At 38.7% G+C, this 17,145-nt stretch overlaps 1 protein-coding gene across 1 annotated transcript in view; it reads left to right on the forward strand.

Moving 5' to 3' along the window:
• The window catches only part of NPHS1 (NPHS1 adhesion molecule, nephrin), a 1,231,105-nt gene that overhangs the window by 909,610 nt on the left and 304,350 nt on the right, over positions 1–17,145 (forward strand). Inside the window, exon 19 of the mRNA XM_044079328.1 lies at positions 2,014–2,165. Within this exon, the coding sequence (XP_043935263.1) occupies positions 2,014–2,165 (152 nt within the window). The remainder of the gene's footprint in view (positions 1–2,013; positions 2,166–17,145) is intronic.

The following is a 17,145-nucleotide window of genomic DNA, read 5'->3' on the forward strand; positions in this document are numbered from 1 at the left end:
GTTAGGGTGCGGGTTAAGTTAAGTGCATAGATAGGTAATGTATGTAAGATTTAATGTAGGGTTAGAAGTAAGGTTTTGTTAAGTGTATGTGTGTGGATTATTTATTTTGTTTGGGTATATCTCTGTAGGGTAAGTGTACGATAGTTACGGACCTTAGGGTTAGGGTGCGGATTAAGGTAAGTGCATAGATATAGTGTATGTATGTGGTTTATTTATTTTGTTTGGGTAGGTAGTATGTCGCGGGCTGTGGGGTTGGCTGAGTATGACGATTTGTGATTTAAAATTTTGCGGTTTATGTCATTCGGTATATTCGCAGTTCGGTAAATATGTGTCACTGTTTTTGTATTCACTGAACAGGACCTTCAAACTTATAATATGAACCCTATATATATATATATATATATATATATATATATATATATATATATATATATATATATATATATATATATATATATATATATACACACACACGCATACATATATATATATATACACACACACACACGCATACATATATATATATATATATATATATATATATATATATATATATACATATATACATATTTAGAGATGTTAGTATATGCTTTAGTTCAAGAAGCAGTTAACAATGTCCAAACATGGATGGAAAATGAAATGATGTTTAGCAGAGCTTTATGGGTAAAATGTAGCCATAATGACTGAGATTGCTTAGGCTTCAGAGATAGCAGCATGTCATTATATAGAGCCATATGAAGACATTAGAAGAGGCAAGTGAGAATAGCAGCAAGAAAGGATACCATGGTGAGAAGACAAAAAAAAGATGTGAGAGGCATGCAGATGGAAGAGGGGTGGAAAGGAAAAGAAGTGTGAGAGACATGCAAAGGAAAGGGGGAAGTAGGAAGAATGAAAGGCAGTAAGTGAAGGGGATTACAAGATGCAATAAGTAAGGATGAAATAGGGATAAAGAGGTTTGTGAGGGAGCAGCAGGATTCATGTAATGTGACCTGCGTGAGTGCAGATGCACTTTGCTTTTGTGAAGAGGTATTCCATAAGCTGTTGTCTGAAGTCCGAGTACTTTTGGATGTCTCAGATTGAGAGGAATGGAGCTCTTGTTTTTTTGAGGGATTGGGTATAATTTCCTGGCCTAATAGCAAGTGATTGAGGGATGGAGGTCATCCTGAAACTTAGCTTGTACAAAAGAGTAGGATTTGTTTGACATGTAGATGACCATGTCATCTACGTAAAGAATTAGAGGCATCTGAGGATGGTCAGATGGGAGTTTGTTGATAAATGTGCAAAAGAGCAGGGGAGCTGAAGTGGAACCCTGTGGTACTCCTTTCGTACAGGTGCCTACTTTCACCTTGAAGGATCTATTGGTGAAGAAGCCTACAGACTAAGGTTTTGTATCACTAATGCCTATTTCAGTTAATTTGTCAGATAATACGTTATTGTAAATTAGATCGAAGGCGTTTATGTTTCACTTCCTTTTCTGTTATTTTTCCTTCATTATTTTCCCTATCTTGATGTGTTTAAAACCATTTATGTTCACCAATAGAAAGACTGCAGGATTGTAGCTTGCCAATAGTATAATACAAAGGAATTTGTCAAATGGAAAATGATATCTGTTTATTTGACAGGGCAAAATCTAAAGTCACACTTAAAGAAACTAAATTGTAGAGATTCATAAAACATAATGGGATTCTAACAAAGAACTGTTGATCTTAGATTATTAGCAACCACTAATACTTTTAGTCTCTTTTTTTATGTTTGCTACAGAAAATTATGATCTCTGTCAAAACCTGATACCCTAGTAACTGTGTTCATTTTTAATTCAGCTGTGATTTCTAACTGCACAAATATTGGATGCAGTAATAAAAATAATATACTATAAAGAAATACTTTGTTGTTTTCTAATTTCAAACAATGACTAGCATACATTTCATCTCTGCTCAGAGGTCTGTAAAGTTCATTCATGCAATTGATGTAGTCTGACACTGGATAAGTCAGCTTTCTCTGCATTCTTTTCAGGTACTCCGAGAAGACAGTCCACGAGGGTGCACTGCATACAAGTTTTCTGACCATCGTTAATGTTAGCGCAGCACTGGACTATGCAGTCTTCACCTGCACGGCCAAGAATCCATTGGGTATTGATGTATTTGACATTCAGCTTGTTAGCACAAGTACGTATTTTATCTTCTACTTTATTTAGTAGTGGCCATTTTAGCTATACGCATGTGTTTTCTTGTTAGGGGTCATTAGCTTGCAAGAGTTTACTTTAAATTAGAAGTCATGAATGAAAAGATTTCTGTTGTAGCATTTTTGCATGATGACTTTCTGATCTTTAAAACAAATAATCTTCTAATAGTGAATGCCAAGAAAGGTATGCAATACATTTTCAAGAGCATATGCTTTTCAGCATTTAGCTTGTATGCATATAAATAAAACAGCACTGCGGGAAAGTAAATATGGTTGCAATATATGAGGATATTTTTCTGCTAAAGGAATGCTTTCTTCAGTATTCTGATAAATAATAATAGGCACTGGAAAAGGGTACTAGAGGAAAAAGCAACTAAGTATGTAGCAAATGAAAAAAGCTAGTGGAAAACATTCAAGTTCTATTGTTATGCAAATGTACAACTTATATGTAGAAATAATTGAATTAATGGAGCGCTAGTTGTTGTAGCAGTTTTGATGTTATTAAGGTGATTTACCCAATATAAATATTAAGGACACATGCAGAAGATGGGAAATATAGCAGGTAAAATTTGATCTGCTATTTTTATTAGTAGTAACTGTTGATTCATAAAATGAATGTTTTCCATTTATGATGCCAACAACAGGTTCTTTTTGCTTTAGTGTTCATCTAAGAATCAAGTATGACTTACAATTACAGGACTTTGAAAATTAAGGTTATGGTATTGTCTGTACAAGTATCACTGTTGCCTGATAAAGCTGGCAGCTTACAATTGTCCTTCCTCACCCATGATCAAAAAAGGAGTTAAATGCATCTTTTCTGAAATAGCATTAGGCTGGATTCATAAAAATTACCACAAAGTGTTAGTGTAACCTTTCTGCGTGAGTAGACTGCACAAACATTGTGGTAGGGATGTTCTTGAATTTAGAAAGTATATACTTTGCGGCAACCTTTATGAATCCAGTCAGTTGTGTCCTAGGCTAAGTAACAACCAGTAAGGAAAAGCCAGTATATTCAGAAGTTACAGAATATAGCCAGCTCCACTGGCAAGGATGGATAAAACTCCTGCTAGGACCCTGGCAACCCCCATTTCATTAGTGACTTAGAACATAGCTCTCAACCTCTTAGCATAAAAAAATCTGGACAAAGCCACAGATAATGGGAAGACAAAACACTAAAAATAGGGACAGATTTTAAGTATTGCTCTTATAAACTTAGAAAGTTGTTAGAATGAAAGCTGCTGTGCTACCATGCATTTTCTGTAGGATATGAAGTCTGCAACTCAAATGCTTGCCATTATTTAGTCAATTCAGTCCTCTCTGATTTACCACAAAAGTCCACAAAACCACAAATTTTATAAGGAAGAGACCAAAAATATGAGGCAAAATCTAGACATTCTGTGAAAATCTGTACAGGTGAGAGGTATTATTGGAAACCTGATAGACTTGTTTGAGTAGAACAGAAATGACAAGACGCTGTATTCTGCTCTCTTCCATGGAGAGGAGTGGGGATCTGCAGGGGGCTCAGCAGTCCATTAGCAATAGTGGTCATACTGTGGCCATAACAAGGCCCATTGCAGCAGATGGGGTGGAAAAAGGTATTTGTTAGTTGGCGGCATTCCCTTTCTGGTGCCACTGCATGCTGACTTAGGTGATGTAAATCCGTGAATATCAGTTGAGAGTAGGGCTTAAAGGAAAAAGCCCATATACGAATGCCGTGTGATGTTTCAGGTGACTAACTCTCTTTCCTCCCAGCAAATTGTTTCCCCCATTACTTCTCCATATTGCAAATGCAGCCCCATTCAGGGAGTAGTGCCAAGAGTGGAAGTTACCTCCAAGATGAGATTTTTTCAACCCCTTAAGTTCCCACACCCACCTCTAAGATAAGATTTTTTTCAACCCCTTAGGTTAACACCACCCCCCCCCCACCCCCAAATATGCCTCCACCTAAGGAGTAGTACCAGGAGTGGAGAAAGGATAAATTGGGGAAATCTCCTAATGAGCTGATGGTAAGCTGCAATACAGCTTCCCAAAGAAAAAGAACATTTATTACAAAGACATACATCTGGAGCATCTCTTCCAGGGCCTCCTCTGAAAATTGGCTTTGTTCCAAGTCAGACATTCCCAGTAAACAATTGTTAAATAAATAAATAAAATAAAAATAAAAATGTGGTGTTTAGAACAGTAATACAGTGTAATTACAAACAGGAAAGAATTCAATGAAGAGCATTCATATTTGTTTCATGAGCTGGAGGAGCTGGGGTGGGGATAGCGTGGGGGGATACCTCTCCACTGTCCAGATTTTCACAGAATCTCCAGATTTGTGGCTCATAATTGTGGTCTGTTCCTCATAAAATTTGTGGTTTTCTGGCAAATTACTGGGATGATCTGAAGACTGAAGTCACTAAATAATGACATACATTTGAGTTTCAGACATCAAATTTTTCAGAAAATATATGTTAAAACAAACCCTGATACTCTAGCAACTTTCTAAGTTTATAACAGCAATATTTAAAATATGTCCCTATTTTTGGGCCTTTGTCCCCCCATTTTGTCAGGCTTTGTCCAGATTTCTTGCACTAAGAGGTTGAGAGGTATGGTGGGGGTGATGTTTTTTCTGGCTAGTCCAGTCTGGGAGGAAAATGATTCTGCCTGTGATAATGAAGCATCAGTGGTGATAAGGTTGGTGCCATAATTATGAGGTAGATTGCTATTAACTCTATTATTTGAAGGGGTACTGTATGTAGCTAGCTGGCATTATGTGCAGTGATGCATGTGAAATCACTACCTCCCCAAGTTAGGGCACCAATAATATATCTAGGTGATACTGAACCATGTATATGATGCTGTAGGCTGCACTGCTCCACTTCCCCTTACCGCCATTGGTAAGATCCAGAGCACAGTATTGGGAACACTTATTGTAAACATGGTGCACCTACGCACCTGATAGTCAGTTGGGGTATAGACAAATACAAATAAATAAATTAACAAACAGCTACTTATAACTTTTGTTTAGCTTAACATAGTATCAACATTTACTGTTACCCAGATCTACTTTTATAAATGTAAGGATCTGCAGGACTTGTCTTTACAAGCACATTCAATGGACTAAAAATCTTATCAGGGGTGTAGCTAGCTGTAATTGTGCCTAATGCCATCCTCTGATCTGATGCCCCCTCCTCTCTCAAAAAAGCTCTTCTTCATAAGTGAAGATAAAAAAGTAGAATTTATATTTATAGCATGCACCCCCTAAACCTTTGCATCAGGGGTGGCTGACCCCTTTCCCCCACCCTAGCCACACTACCGATTTCAGAAAATAATGACTATGACTTTAGAAATAAGACTAAGTCCTGGGTTATCAAAGATGTGCCATGGTTCATGGGAGACCATTTAATTCAGTCTAGTACCAGGGGGGTGGTGGTGGTATATCCATCTTTCATGAGCTGTTCCTATTGTAAATGCTGATTACTTATATGTTCCTTTCTTTCTTTTCTACATTTTTTAGCATATGATCTCCTACTTAGGTGTAACACATCAGTATCCTCAAATTCTGGCATAACCTGATGGTAAAATAGGAAATCATAACTGTCTTATAGGGAGTCTAACTTCCTACAAGTTGATTGGAAGTCTTTTTACAGGGTACTCTAACTTGACAAATACATTTTCGATATTCTGATAGATAATAACTTTTGAGTAGCTTGTGTTCGAGCCCGTTCACTAGATTAGCATAGCAGTATGGAGAGAATGATGCATGACACATGACTGGACAATAAGCATACTAGTGCCTCTGTACAAGAACAAAGGGGACTTCATTAACTGTGGGCAGTACAGAGGTATCAAACTCTTGTCGCACTGAATTAAAGTCCTGGAGAAGGTGATTGATAAATGAATATGCTGAGTGGTAGAAAGTAAGATGAGAGATGAGCAGTTTGATTTCAGATCACTATAAAGCACATTTGAGCTGAATAATGGGGAAGTTTGGGATGAGGAAAAAGCCCATATGTCCTTTCTTATACTTGGACAAGCATGTGACAAGGTCCCAAGAAAGCTGATTTGGCAGTCCTCCAATGGACTGAAGTCTTAAAAACATTTTTGGATTTATTGCAAGCTACATGCAAGGACCCCGTGACACAAGTACAAATAGTGTTTGGATTCAGAAATTGGTATCCCGTGGGATTTGGGGTGCATGAGGTTTCACCTCTGAGCCCACTGCTGTTCATACTGGTTAAAGACTAGATTATCAAATACATTACAGGGGATAAATTGCCAAAGGTGCTGTATGTAGACAATGTGACAGTACAAGCAAACTCTGATCAGTAACTTTAGCAAGTGATAGAGGAATGGAATGCAAACACAAAGTCACATGGGATGAAACTGCGTACAGACAAGACAGTTGTCATGGCAGCAAAGGGGCAAATCAGAAGAAGCTGAAAATTGAGACAGAAGAGAAAGTAGTAGAACATGTTAACAGCTTCCAGTGTCTGGGATGTCTGAATGAGAAGACCAAGGCTAGAACTAGAATGGCTGCAAAGCTGTAGGATAAGGGGTATAAACCAGTAAAGCTGACAGTACTTCTGTATAATACAGAAACCTGAATTAGCTGGGTAAGCTAGAAGTGATGGAGATGAAGTGCTTGAGATGGATGATAAGATGTGCACTGTGGGACAGACAAAGAAATGAGAACATCAGAGCAGAAATCAAAGTAGCTCTAACTGCTGAGAAGGTTGTTTATTTATTTGCATTTGTTTACCAGGAAAGTTCAGTGGGCCAAAAAAAGCCCATTTTCAGTGGAGGCCTGGGGAGAAAATCTCCAAGGTAACAATAACACTTTAAGTTTCAAGAGGTTTTCATAAAATTTTCCAAAAAAGATCAAGAAAATTACAAAAATGAAATTGGTAGAAAATGTACTTAAAAAATTGTAGGAAATACTTAATGCTGCTATAACATTATACTGGGTCTATATTAAAATTTTGAAGTCTGGCAATATCGAATACGATATTGTCGACACAAGAATACCGAAAGCGCACTACATCGAAAGTTTAAACGGAAAATCTCCATAAGGGGAGTTTGCTGTTTACATCAATGTAGTGCATTCTCGGAGTTGGTATATTTAAGTAGGGGGGTGTAGGGGGTGAGGGGGGGCTTAACCCCTGCCTACACACTATTTAGTTTTTTTTTTTAATTTAGTATTTTTTTTTTTGGTTTCGATGGTTTAAGACTTCGATCACTAAAGTTCGATCTTTAGTGATTCAAAGTTTTAAACCTTCGAGATTATAATATAGACCCCATTATACTAACAGTAAAGTTAAACATGTTCATATATAATAACATGACACAAAACAAGGCAAAACAAAATAGTGCAAAATTATATAATTATGAGCACCATGGAAAGCATGTAAATCCAGGCATTATATAGAACAAAAAGGCATATATGGAGAGAGAAAGGGATAAAATGTGTATTTTGTAATATATAGGGGAGATGGAAGGAGGGAACAAAATGGGAAATGAGGGAGATGAAAGATGGGGTAGGGTAAAGTTGATAGGATGGAATATAAAAAGAAGATGATAGGAGAGAAGAAGGTTAAAAGAAAGTGGCTAGAGAGAGGGAAGAGGGAGAAAATGGTTAGGAAGTAAGAGAAATGCAGGAGGAGGATTTAAGAAGTTAAAAGTTTGTTAGGAATAATCAAGAAAACAAAAAGTTAGAGCAGAAAGTAGCTAAAAACAGTTTTAGATTCAGATGGTGAATTACGTAATGACAGAGGAAGGAAATGAACAATTACATGTCCAGTTGGAGAGGAGATGATTGTGCAGTACAGTTTTGAAGTTAGAAGGGCTTTGTTGTGTGCAGATAAATGTAGGTAGGTTGTTCCATATTCTGGCAATGTTACAAGAGTATAACTGGCCTGCAGGTGTCTTAGGTTTATGAACTTGAAGAAGATGTTGGTATTCAGATAGGTTTATCATGAAAATAATGAGTGAAGGTTCGGCGAACATGGGATATTGAATTACAGTTGCCTGAATCCTGTGTTGCCAAACCTTCATGTTTGCAAGTCTCCAGTTCAGTGAAAGCACTGTGCATTCACACATATGTGGTCGATCCTATTACTAGAGATCACTGTACAGTGCAGATTGAGAAATATACCCTTTTCCCAACTGTAGTGTGAGTGCAGCCCACAACATGGGGGGGCAGATGGGGGCTTGACCCCCTGCAAAATCTTTATGTGACATGATGTGCAGTATAGCACTTCAATCTGCAGATGCTGACAAAGGCCAAATTCACAACACGAAGTGTGTCTTCAACATTCTGACCTTTTCAACATTCCGAAATTGGACATGTGAGTCAGTCGTTTGATTGGATTTTCGTTTGACATTCGCACATTTGATAGTAAACCATTCAGATCACAGAGACCTAATGGGGTTGTAAAAGGTGAATAGGAAGCAAAGGGCAGGGCAGTCTTGTAGTTTATGAATGTGTTTGTGTATAGTTTTGAGCTGAAGGTGTGAGAGGTAGTGGGGGAATTCCAGCCATTGTAATTTTTTAGGACAATACAGTGATGAGTAGAATGGCGACTGTTTTTAGCAAATTTAGCATACTTTTTATAGCATGTTTCTAATTTTGTTTTCAAGGAGGACTACAGGTTGGTTAGTAAAGGTGTGCCATATGGTAGGTTAGTGAGGGTAACATGTAAAATAGTGCTAATACTTGTTTAGTCTAGAGGGAGAGGAACTTTTTATGTCTATAGAATAGTCCAAGTTTTTTGTGTCTTATTTATATTAGTTTGGATAAGCAAATTGAATTTAAGGTTTTGATTGATTATTACAGCTAACAATTTAGTGTAGGTTACTATCTCAATTTTGGTAGAGTTAAGGGATAATATATTGAGGTCATCGGTCAGCTTTATTGTATGGTATATTTTTTCTTGGGAGTAAAGACCATAAGTTTAGTTTTTTTGGGATTTAAAGAAAGGTGGTCTTTGTGAAGCCAAGTTTCCACAGTAGAAAATGCTACTTGGGTGGTTTGCTGTAGTATATTTGTGGTGGGAGCACTGGAGACTATTGTGGAGTCATCTGTATACTGGACTAGGTAGCCCTGCAGGATGGCTTGGTGAAGTTTACTGATAAAAATGTTAAACAGAAGAAGGCCAAAAATTGAACCTTGGGGTACACCTGCAGGGTTGTGAAGGTAGGGGAAAATGGAATTCTGTCATTTAGCAGCATGCTGTCTGTTAGATAGATAACTTTTAAACAAATTAAGTTACCTAGGAGATAGTCCTATACTAGAGAGCTGGGTGAGAAGCATAGAGTGAGACATGGTATCAAATGCTTTCAATAGGACCAAAAAAAGGACTGATACAATGTGTCCTGTGTCTCAGGCTTTGTTGACCATGTCTAAGAAGGATATTAGAGCAGTGGGTGTGCTGTGACCTGGCAGAACGCATGCTGTGTTAGGGAGAGGATTTTATTCTTTAGAAGGTAGGCTAAGAGTTGTTTTTGCGCACAATTTTCAAGAATTTTGAGCTGGGGAAAGTATAGTAATGAGTCGGAAATTAGAGGTATCTGTTGATGGGCCACCTTTATGAAGTGGTAGGATGATCCAGAGGCAAGAGACAAAGGATTATTGGATAGATCTTTTAATAAGAATGCTAATCAGATGTGCCATAGCTTCAGCAGTGATTTTAAGAAATTTGGTAGGTATTTTGCTGGCTGAGTTTGAGAAAAGCTTTGATTTCATAAGCAGATTTTTTATGTAGGAGGTAGGGATGGGAGAGAGGTTCAAATTTGGCTGGGAAGATTGTTGTGTGCAGTTTGGGAGGTGAAGCTAGGAGTGGGATAATGTAAAGTATTTTAAGGTATTGTGGAAGTTCTGTGGTAAAGTGAGTTGAAGGGGAGATGGAAGAGAGGAGGATGTAGGAATAGTATTATTAGTGAGAGTTAGAACAAAAGTAGCAGTAATATTAGCAATGGTATTAATAAAGTAGGAGTTAAAGGTGCTAGATATTTGTTCAGGAGGCATGCTGGCGTGTGGGCAGGGGTTTGCTTTGGTGCCAGGGTTTAAGAGATTATTGAAGGAAGACCAGAACATTTTTGGGTTATTTTTTCTATTTGTTTGCTGGTTTTAGAAGTACTGCTATTTATCTTTAGAAATTAGTTTGTTAGCTGGGTTTCTGAGCTGTTTATAAAGAATGATGTTGGAAGGATTATTTGATTTAAGCCAGAGTTTCCAAGCTTTGTCCCTCTTAGTCATGATTTCTTTGATAGCTTTTGGTAGCCATAGGGCATGATTGGTCTTGACTCTTTTGGTTTTAGTAGGACCTAGGCTATCCAAGAATTTTAGAAAGGTGTTATTCAAGAAGTGCAGCCAATGAAAGAGTTTTAAGACAATTCCAGTTAATGCAATTAAGTAAACTATTAAATGTGTGTGGGGTTAAATTGTGAAATATTTCAGATAAGTTTGTTATTGTGGTCTTTAGGGAAGGATGGACAGGCTTGGATAGCAAAGGCAGGGATGTGATCGCTAATGGAGTTGGGCATGGTGCCAGAAGTTACATACTTGGAGAGATCTGAGACAAGAATCTAGTCTAAGATGGAACCTTCATTGGTTTTATTGTTGCACCTAGTACAGGTAGAAATTAGTTGGGTGAAGTCAAACAGATTTATGCCGGAGGGGTGTATTTCTGCTGGAAGTAGTAGCCCAATCAATATTCATGTCACCAAGAATTATTGTTTTATTTTTTATAGTATAGGAGATCCAAAAAAGGATACCTTCTAAAACTGGAATGTTGTTTCCAGGGGGATGTATAAGACAATAATATGAATTTTTTTAGAGCAGTTAATTTTCAGAAAGGGGATCAAAATTTCAGTGTTTTGGAATTGTGGGAGAGATTCTGTAAATGGTAAGATATTGAGGGTATTGGGGTATATGATGGCAACACCACTTCCTTTTTTATTAAGTCTATCTTCCCTAATTACACTATAGCTAGGTGGAAGAAACTCAGAGTCCTGTATAGTGGGGTTTAACCAGTTTCTGTAGCAGCCAGAATATTGGTTTTGTTTTGGGAAAGCCAGGCATGGAACTCAAAGGATTTATTACAGATACTTTGAAAATTTAGAGTAGTTATATGAAGAGTTTTAGGACAGTTAGGGGAGTTAGCTTGTGAGAAGAAGAAAGTAGTAGAGAGTCCAGGGTTAGGGTGGATGTCACCAGAACAGATGAGTGAAGAAAGGGTATGGGAGAGATGGAGTATGATATGTGAGAGCTTGGAGATTATATATTGGAGAAAGTAGTATTGAGTGTTGGGCACATAATGCAAAGAATAGTTAGTGGAGAGGTTTAGAGTTTTGGCACAGAGAATAGGAGTTGTGTGATACAGGCTTGGGTTAATACTGGAGTACGAATTATTGGTGGAGCATGAATAGGTAGTTGAATTTGTATTGGGAGGTAATGAATGATGCTGTTGCTTTTGTTAGAAGGAGGATACATAAGGAAAGAAGGAAAAGGACTAATATCTGTGAAAAGAGAAGAGGCATCTTGAACAGAGTGATGTAAGGGCAGGAAGTGAAGATTCTTTGTCAGAGAGGAAGAAGTGGGGGAGTGTGATTGGATGGTGAGCAAGGGGGAGTGGTTAAGAAAGTATAAATGTGATGAAAGAGGGGGTTGGGTGGGAATGGGGGTATGGTAGGGGAGCGAAGTGAGCCTGGCCACAGCGAGGGTGAATAGAGCAAGGCTACATCAGATCGAGAGCTGTCTAGCCAAAGAAAAAGTGGTTTGAACATGGCTTATGTAAAGCAGAACAAGGAGACAGACAGAGAGGTAAGGTAGTTGCAGGCTGAAAGCATAAAAGCTGAGGTTTTTTTTATCTGATGTGAGTCTTGGGAGACAAAAAGCAGTGTAAGAGGTTGGGGGAAAATGTAAAGGAAGTAGCTTGTTCTGGTGGTGTGCTGAGCCATTACTGTTAAAAAGTGTCTTTTTCCTTCTTCCGGCTTTTCCTGGTTAGGGGTTACCACAGCAGATCACATGTCCACTCATGATTGGCAGTGAAGTTTTATGGTGTTGAGTTGCCAGCCTTGCGTCCAACCTTCCACAGAAGGCACACACCTAGGGCCAATTTAGAGTGTCCAATCCACCTACAGCATGTCTTTGGGATGAAACCATAACACCCAGAGAAAACTCATGTGACCACAGGGAGGACATGCAGACTCCATACAGAAGGCACCACTGCCGAGGATTGAACCGGAAAACTTCTTGCTGTGAGGTGGCAACGCTAACCGCTGCACCACCATGGCCACCCTACTGTTAAAAAGTGTCTACCGAAGTGCAATGCATACAGTTCAAATGTACTTTAAAACACAGGCTGGTTTTAGTGACTGTGGAGTCCTTGCAGGTAAATGCAGTTCCTTTTGCTGGATTGTACAGAATGAGTGTAGTCCTGCTGGGTTTACAGGCTGTGTATGCAGAGCAGTTTGCAGTTATAATACCTACAAAAAAGGGAGGGAGAGGGTGAGGTTAGTCTCAGGAGAAAGACTATAATATGAAGGTAGATAGAGTAAAAAGTAGTGAGGGTATTAAGTAACTAAGTATTAGATGAGAAATAAAAACATTCAAAAGGATACAGTACAAGGGTAGTAGATAATAGGCAATACAATATGTGGGAAAGAGTGTCGAAAGTGAAAGTAAGAAAGAGCTATAGTTACACGGATCATGTATTAGAAGTTAGGTGATAGAGGCAGTTACAATTACGAGTTATGATCTTTCTATATCCATATCAGTCAGTTCTGATAATGCATCTATTTTTTTAAAATCAGTTTAAAAAACAGTCTGAACCATACAATGGGTGGCCACAGTGGTGCAGCAGTTAGCATTGCTGCCTCACAGCAAGAGATTCTCTGGTTCGATCCTCAGCTGGGGTGCCTTCTGTGTGGAGTCTGCATGTCTTCCCTCTGGTTGTGTGGGTTTCCTCCGGGTGCTCTGGTTTCCTCCCAAAGACATGCTGTAGGTGGATTGGACACTCTAAATTGGCCCTAGGCGTGTGTGTGTGTGTGTGTGTGTGTGTGTGTGTGTGTGTGTGTGTGTGTGTGTGTGTGTGTGTGTGTGTGTGTGTGTGTGTGTGTGTGTGTGTGTGTGTGTGTGTGTGTGTGTGTGTGTGTGTGTGTGTGTGTGTGTGTGTGTGTGTGTGCCTCCTGTGGAAGGTTAGGTGCCGGGCTGGCAACTGACACTGTAAAACTCTGCTGCCAATCATGAGTGGGCAGGTGATCCACTGTGGCGACCCCTAACTGGGAAAAGAAGAAGTCTAAACCATACAGTGTATAACACTGTTCAATAACCACTTAGCAATGCCTTTTATCAATGTTCATAAAAGCTGTAGCATTTTAAAGACACTTTCAACACTGCATTACAAGATACAGTTGAAGGAATAGCAGACTCAGGTATATAGAGTTCTGCTCAGCAGCGATGCACAATGTTGTTTTATATTTTACTAACCTCACATTTGTTAGAAAACAACTCAAAGAACAATGCTAAAGTTTGCAATATGTTAGAACAGATAGACGGAAGTCTTCTATAATTTACAAGAATATCATTTTTGCTAGGAGTTGTTATCAAATGATATTCCCCATGACATTCCACTTGAAGTGATCGCAAGGATTTTGTCACATGTGCAGGAAAGCAGAAGGAAATTTGGTTTAAAAGATTTGGGAGAGACAGGAAAAAGGCAAGGGGAAATGAAGACATCCAGCAAAGTGGTGGAAGGCTTGCATGAGAGAATAACTGACAGGTAGAAATGACTGCTGAAGAAAACAAGAGAGTGACACTGAATCAAGAGAGTCGGTAACGTTTGGTGCAGTACCTCATCTCCATTTAGAAAATGTAAACATTGTGGTTAATGGTGATTAAGATAAATGGAATATAATTTTGTACCTTGTTGCTTGGTATACCAGTAACTTGCTATGAAAGAAGTTTAGTCAGGTCACCATTGTGCAACTCTCTTAACTGATCAAGTTAGATGTATACATTAATAATGCAACATAGTTTGCATATATCATTTAGTAACAACACCTAGCAATAAAAGCATTTGTTCTTGTAAACAGGAGTATATATAAACAGCGTACTGCATAAAGTCACCGCCATTACAACTAAGTACTTTGCCTAGATTCATCCTACCTATGAGCCATATATTCTCATTACTTCCTCATACCATCATTCTTTGTCTCAAATACTTATCACCACAAAATTACTTCCTGCAGTGTTTGAATCATTCCCGACAGCCACTGACCTTAGCAACTCTTAAAAGCCCACTTGATCACATTGCCATCACTTCAGCCATCACTGTTCTCCCAAGTGTCCTCCCTTCTAGTAGTTTTGTAACATCAAAACTTTCAGTAAATACCCTATATTTCAACCATTTCTTTTACTACATATCTAAACTCTGGTCCTGATTCTGTACCCCAGACAAAGCTGCATGAGATGGTTCTGAGATGATTCCCCCATCTCTAGCACTTTTTACCTCTTGTCTCCCAGTTTCCCGTAAACATTTAACCTCTCAGTATACTACAAGTTATCATCTTCAGATTGCCCACATTTCTAACCACTGTCATCCTGCGTTAATCTCTTTCTCCCTCCTAAGCCTAACTGGTCTCATCTGCAGGTCTCATGCTACTCTTAATACGTTTGTCTTCCACACACACATGGGTTTCATACAAACCTCTCAAATGTCCAGATTTTCACAAAATTACCAGATTTTTGCCTTATATTTTTGATCAGGTTCTGTCAAATCACTAGCAAACCATTAGGGACTGGAGTCAGAAAGTGAGAGTAGCCATTTGAGTTTCAGATTTCATATCCATCAGAAAAATTATGCTAATGGAAAACCAGTTCTTCTATCAAGTTTTTAAGTTTGTAACAGCAGTATTTTAAAAGTGCCCCTATTGTTGAGCCTTTGTCCAGACTTTTTGCTCTAAGAGGTTGAGAGAAATGGTTCCATATATCACTGTAAAGTGCATCCCTCATCGATTACTCATCATGTTGAAATAATTTCTCCCCTAGTCTAGCTCATCTGTCTTACCTGCATTTTACCACAAAATCTTTACACATTCTGTCCAGCATACCTTGTAACATTTCCCCAATCTCCTTCCCACCGCCATATTGCTTCCTTTACTAAGGTATATCCCCACTGCCCTCTTAACCTGTTTGTTTTGTAATTACTCACAAGTGCCAAACAATATTCCAGTTACAGGTCATTGTATCACATCCATAACCTGCTTCTATTATGTCCTTCATATGACTTATGCCGCCCATCTCCAGCTTCTTGCTTTTGTCTTTCTTCTTCACATTTTTCTTCTTATTCCCTTACATTGATTGGCTCTTATCTCTGATAAGTAACCATTTTCTCTCTCACTGCCAGCTTTTCTTTCTCTCTCAATTTGTCATTCTCACTTCCTCTTTCAGTCTGTTCCTCTCTTTGCATCCAGGAAGAAAGAAGTCATCATCTCTCTCTACTCTTACCTCATTAGACCAATCATTGAGTATAATGCCCCATTTGGCATGTACCTCACTAAACACCTGCAACAGCTGGAAAGGCCACAAAAGTACCTCACAAATGAGGATCCTAGGCCTTAAACACATGCCCTTCATGGACAGACTCAAAAATCTCCAGCTTTTCTCTGTCTCATATTGTCTATTAAGAAGCGATGTCTGTTTGACTTACAAAGCCATGTCTGACCCAGCCCTGTTAGAAATGTTATACCTAAAGAAATCCCAATTCCTCTGCACCACATGCTCTAGGGATCTCAATCTCATTACCACAATCAACAGAACATGCTGGAGGGACAGGTTCATAACCCAGAGACTGCCCATGCTCTGGAATAGACTTCCCATACATGTCAAGTAGAGCACCTCACTGGCCCTTTTCAAGAGAAATCTTGATGAGTGGATACAAAATAGAAAGTTCACCCCGGGGACCACTCCAGTGGCTCTACTTGATAATGACATCGGGAACTAATGGCGGCATGATGCCAGGGCACTTCTATGAACTAGGCTTGTAAAGACTCCAGGGTGGTTGGACTAATACACACCTATGAACCTATGAACACTGCCTCCACTATAATTTTTTTCAAATTTATCTTCCTAAAACCTCAGCTGCTTGCCTTCATCTGTTTTCTTCCTACTTTTCCTCTAGCTCCCCTTTCCAAACTAATCTTGCAGAAAACTCACGGGACTTTCTTTGTAACTTCCCACTCCTCCTTACTGACAGGTGTTACATTAAAAAAGGAAACATTTGGGACATTGTTGTACTCATCCATACACTAACAAGTACAGATAAACTTTTCCTCATCCATCTGTTTAATACATCCTTCTGTCTCCACTTAACTGCTCCACATTAGCTCCTGTTGTCCCTGCATACTGAATCTTGAATCCAAAATATCTCCTCTTTCTGTAGTAAGTGGTAATCCTATCATCTCTTTCCTCCACAGTCAGTTTTACCACTGGTATAATTTAATGCATTAAATTGACCTCACTGTCATATTGTTCAAAAAAAAATCTTGAAATCGCCAAGTAGAATCCCTGTGTACCGTTATATTGTTATCTGACCTACATTTCTGTTTCTGCAAGAATTCCTTTACTATTCCTGTTGAGCTGGGAATCTTGGGGGAGTGGGAGGAGTTTTGCTTTTACTCTGTAGGCATGATAATCTGTTAGCTTTGTGATGAAGACAGTTACACTGCTCATGTACTCCATTATGTTTGCATACTTAGTGTGATAACTATAATGTAGGATAAGTAGCTATAACATAAAATTAACTACCCTCAGCTCAATGGAATATATATTCGAGAGATAACCTGTGCTATCAAACCCTTCAGCAGTACATCGGTACTCTGTGGGACCACATGGAGCAATACATCACATCTTTTTCTGTAGTCTGGCAAGCTAGGTCAGCTGTCAACAATGATTAATCAAATTGTGTTACACATAGA

This window comes from Protopterus annectens, chromosome 8.part0 (assembly GCF_019279795.1).
Source record: "Protopterus annectens isolate FY-2018-M chromosome 8.part0, PAN1.0, whole genome shotgun sequence".
NCBI classification, from domain to species: domain Eukaryota; kingdom Metazoa; phylum Chordata; order Ceratodontiformes; family Protopteridae; genus Protopterus; species Protopterus annectens.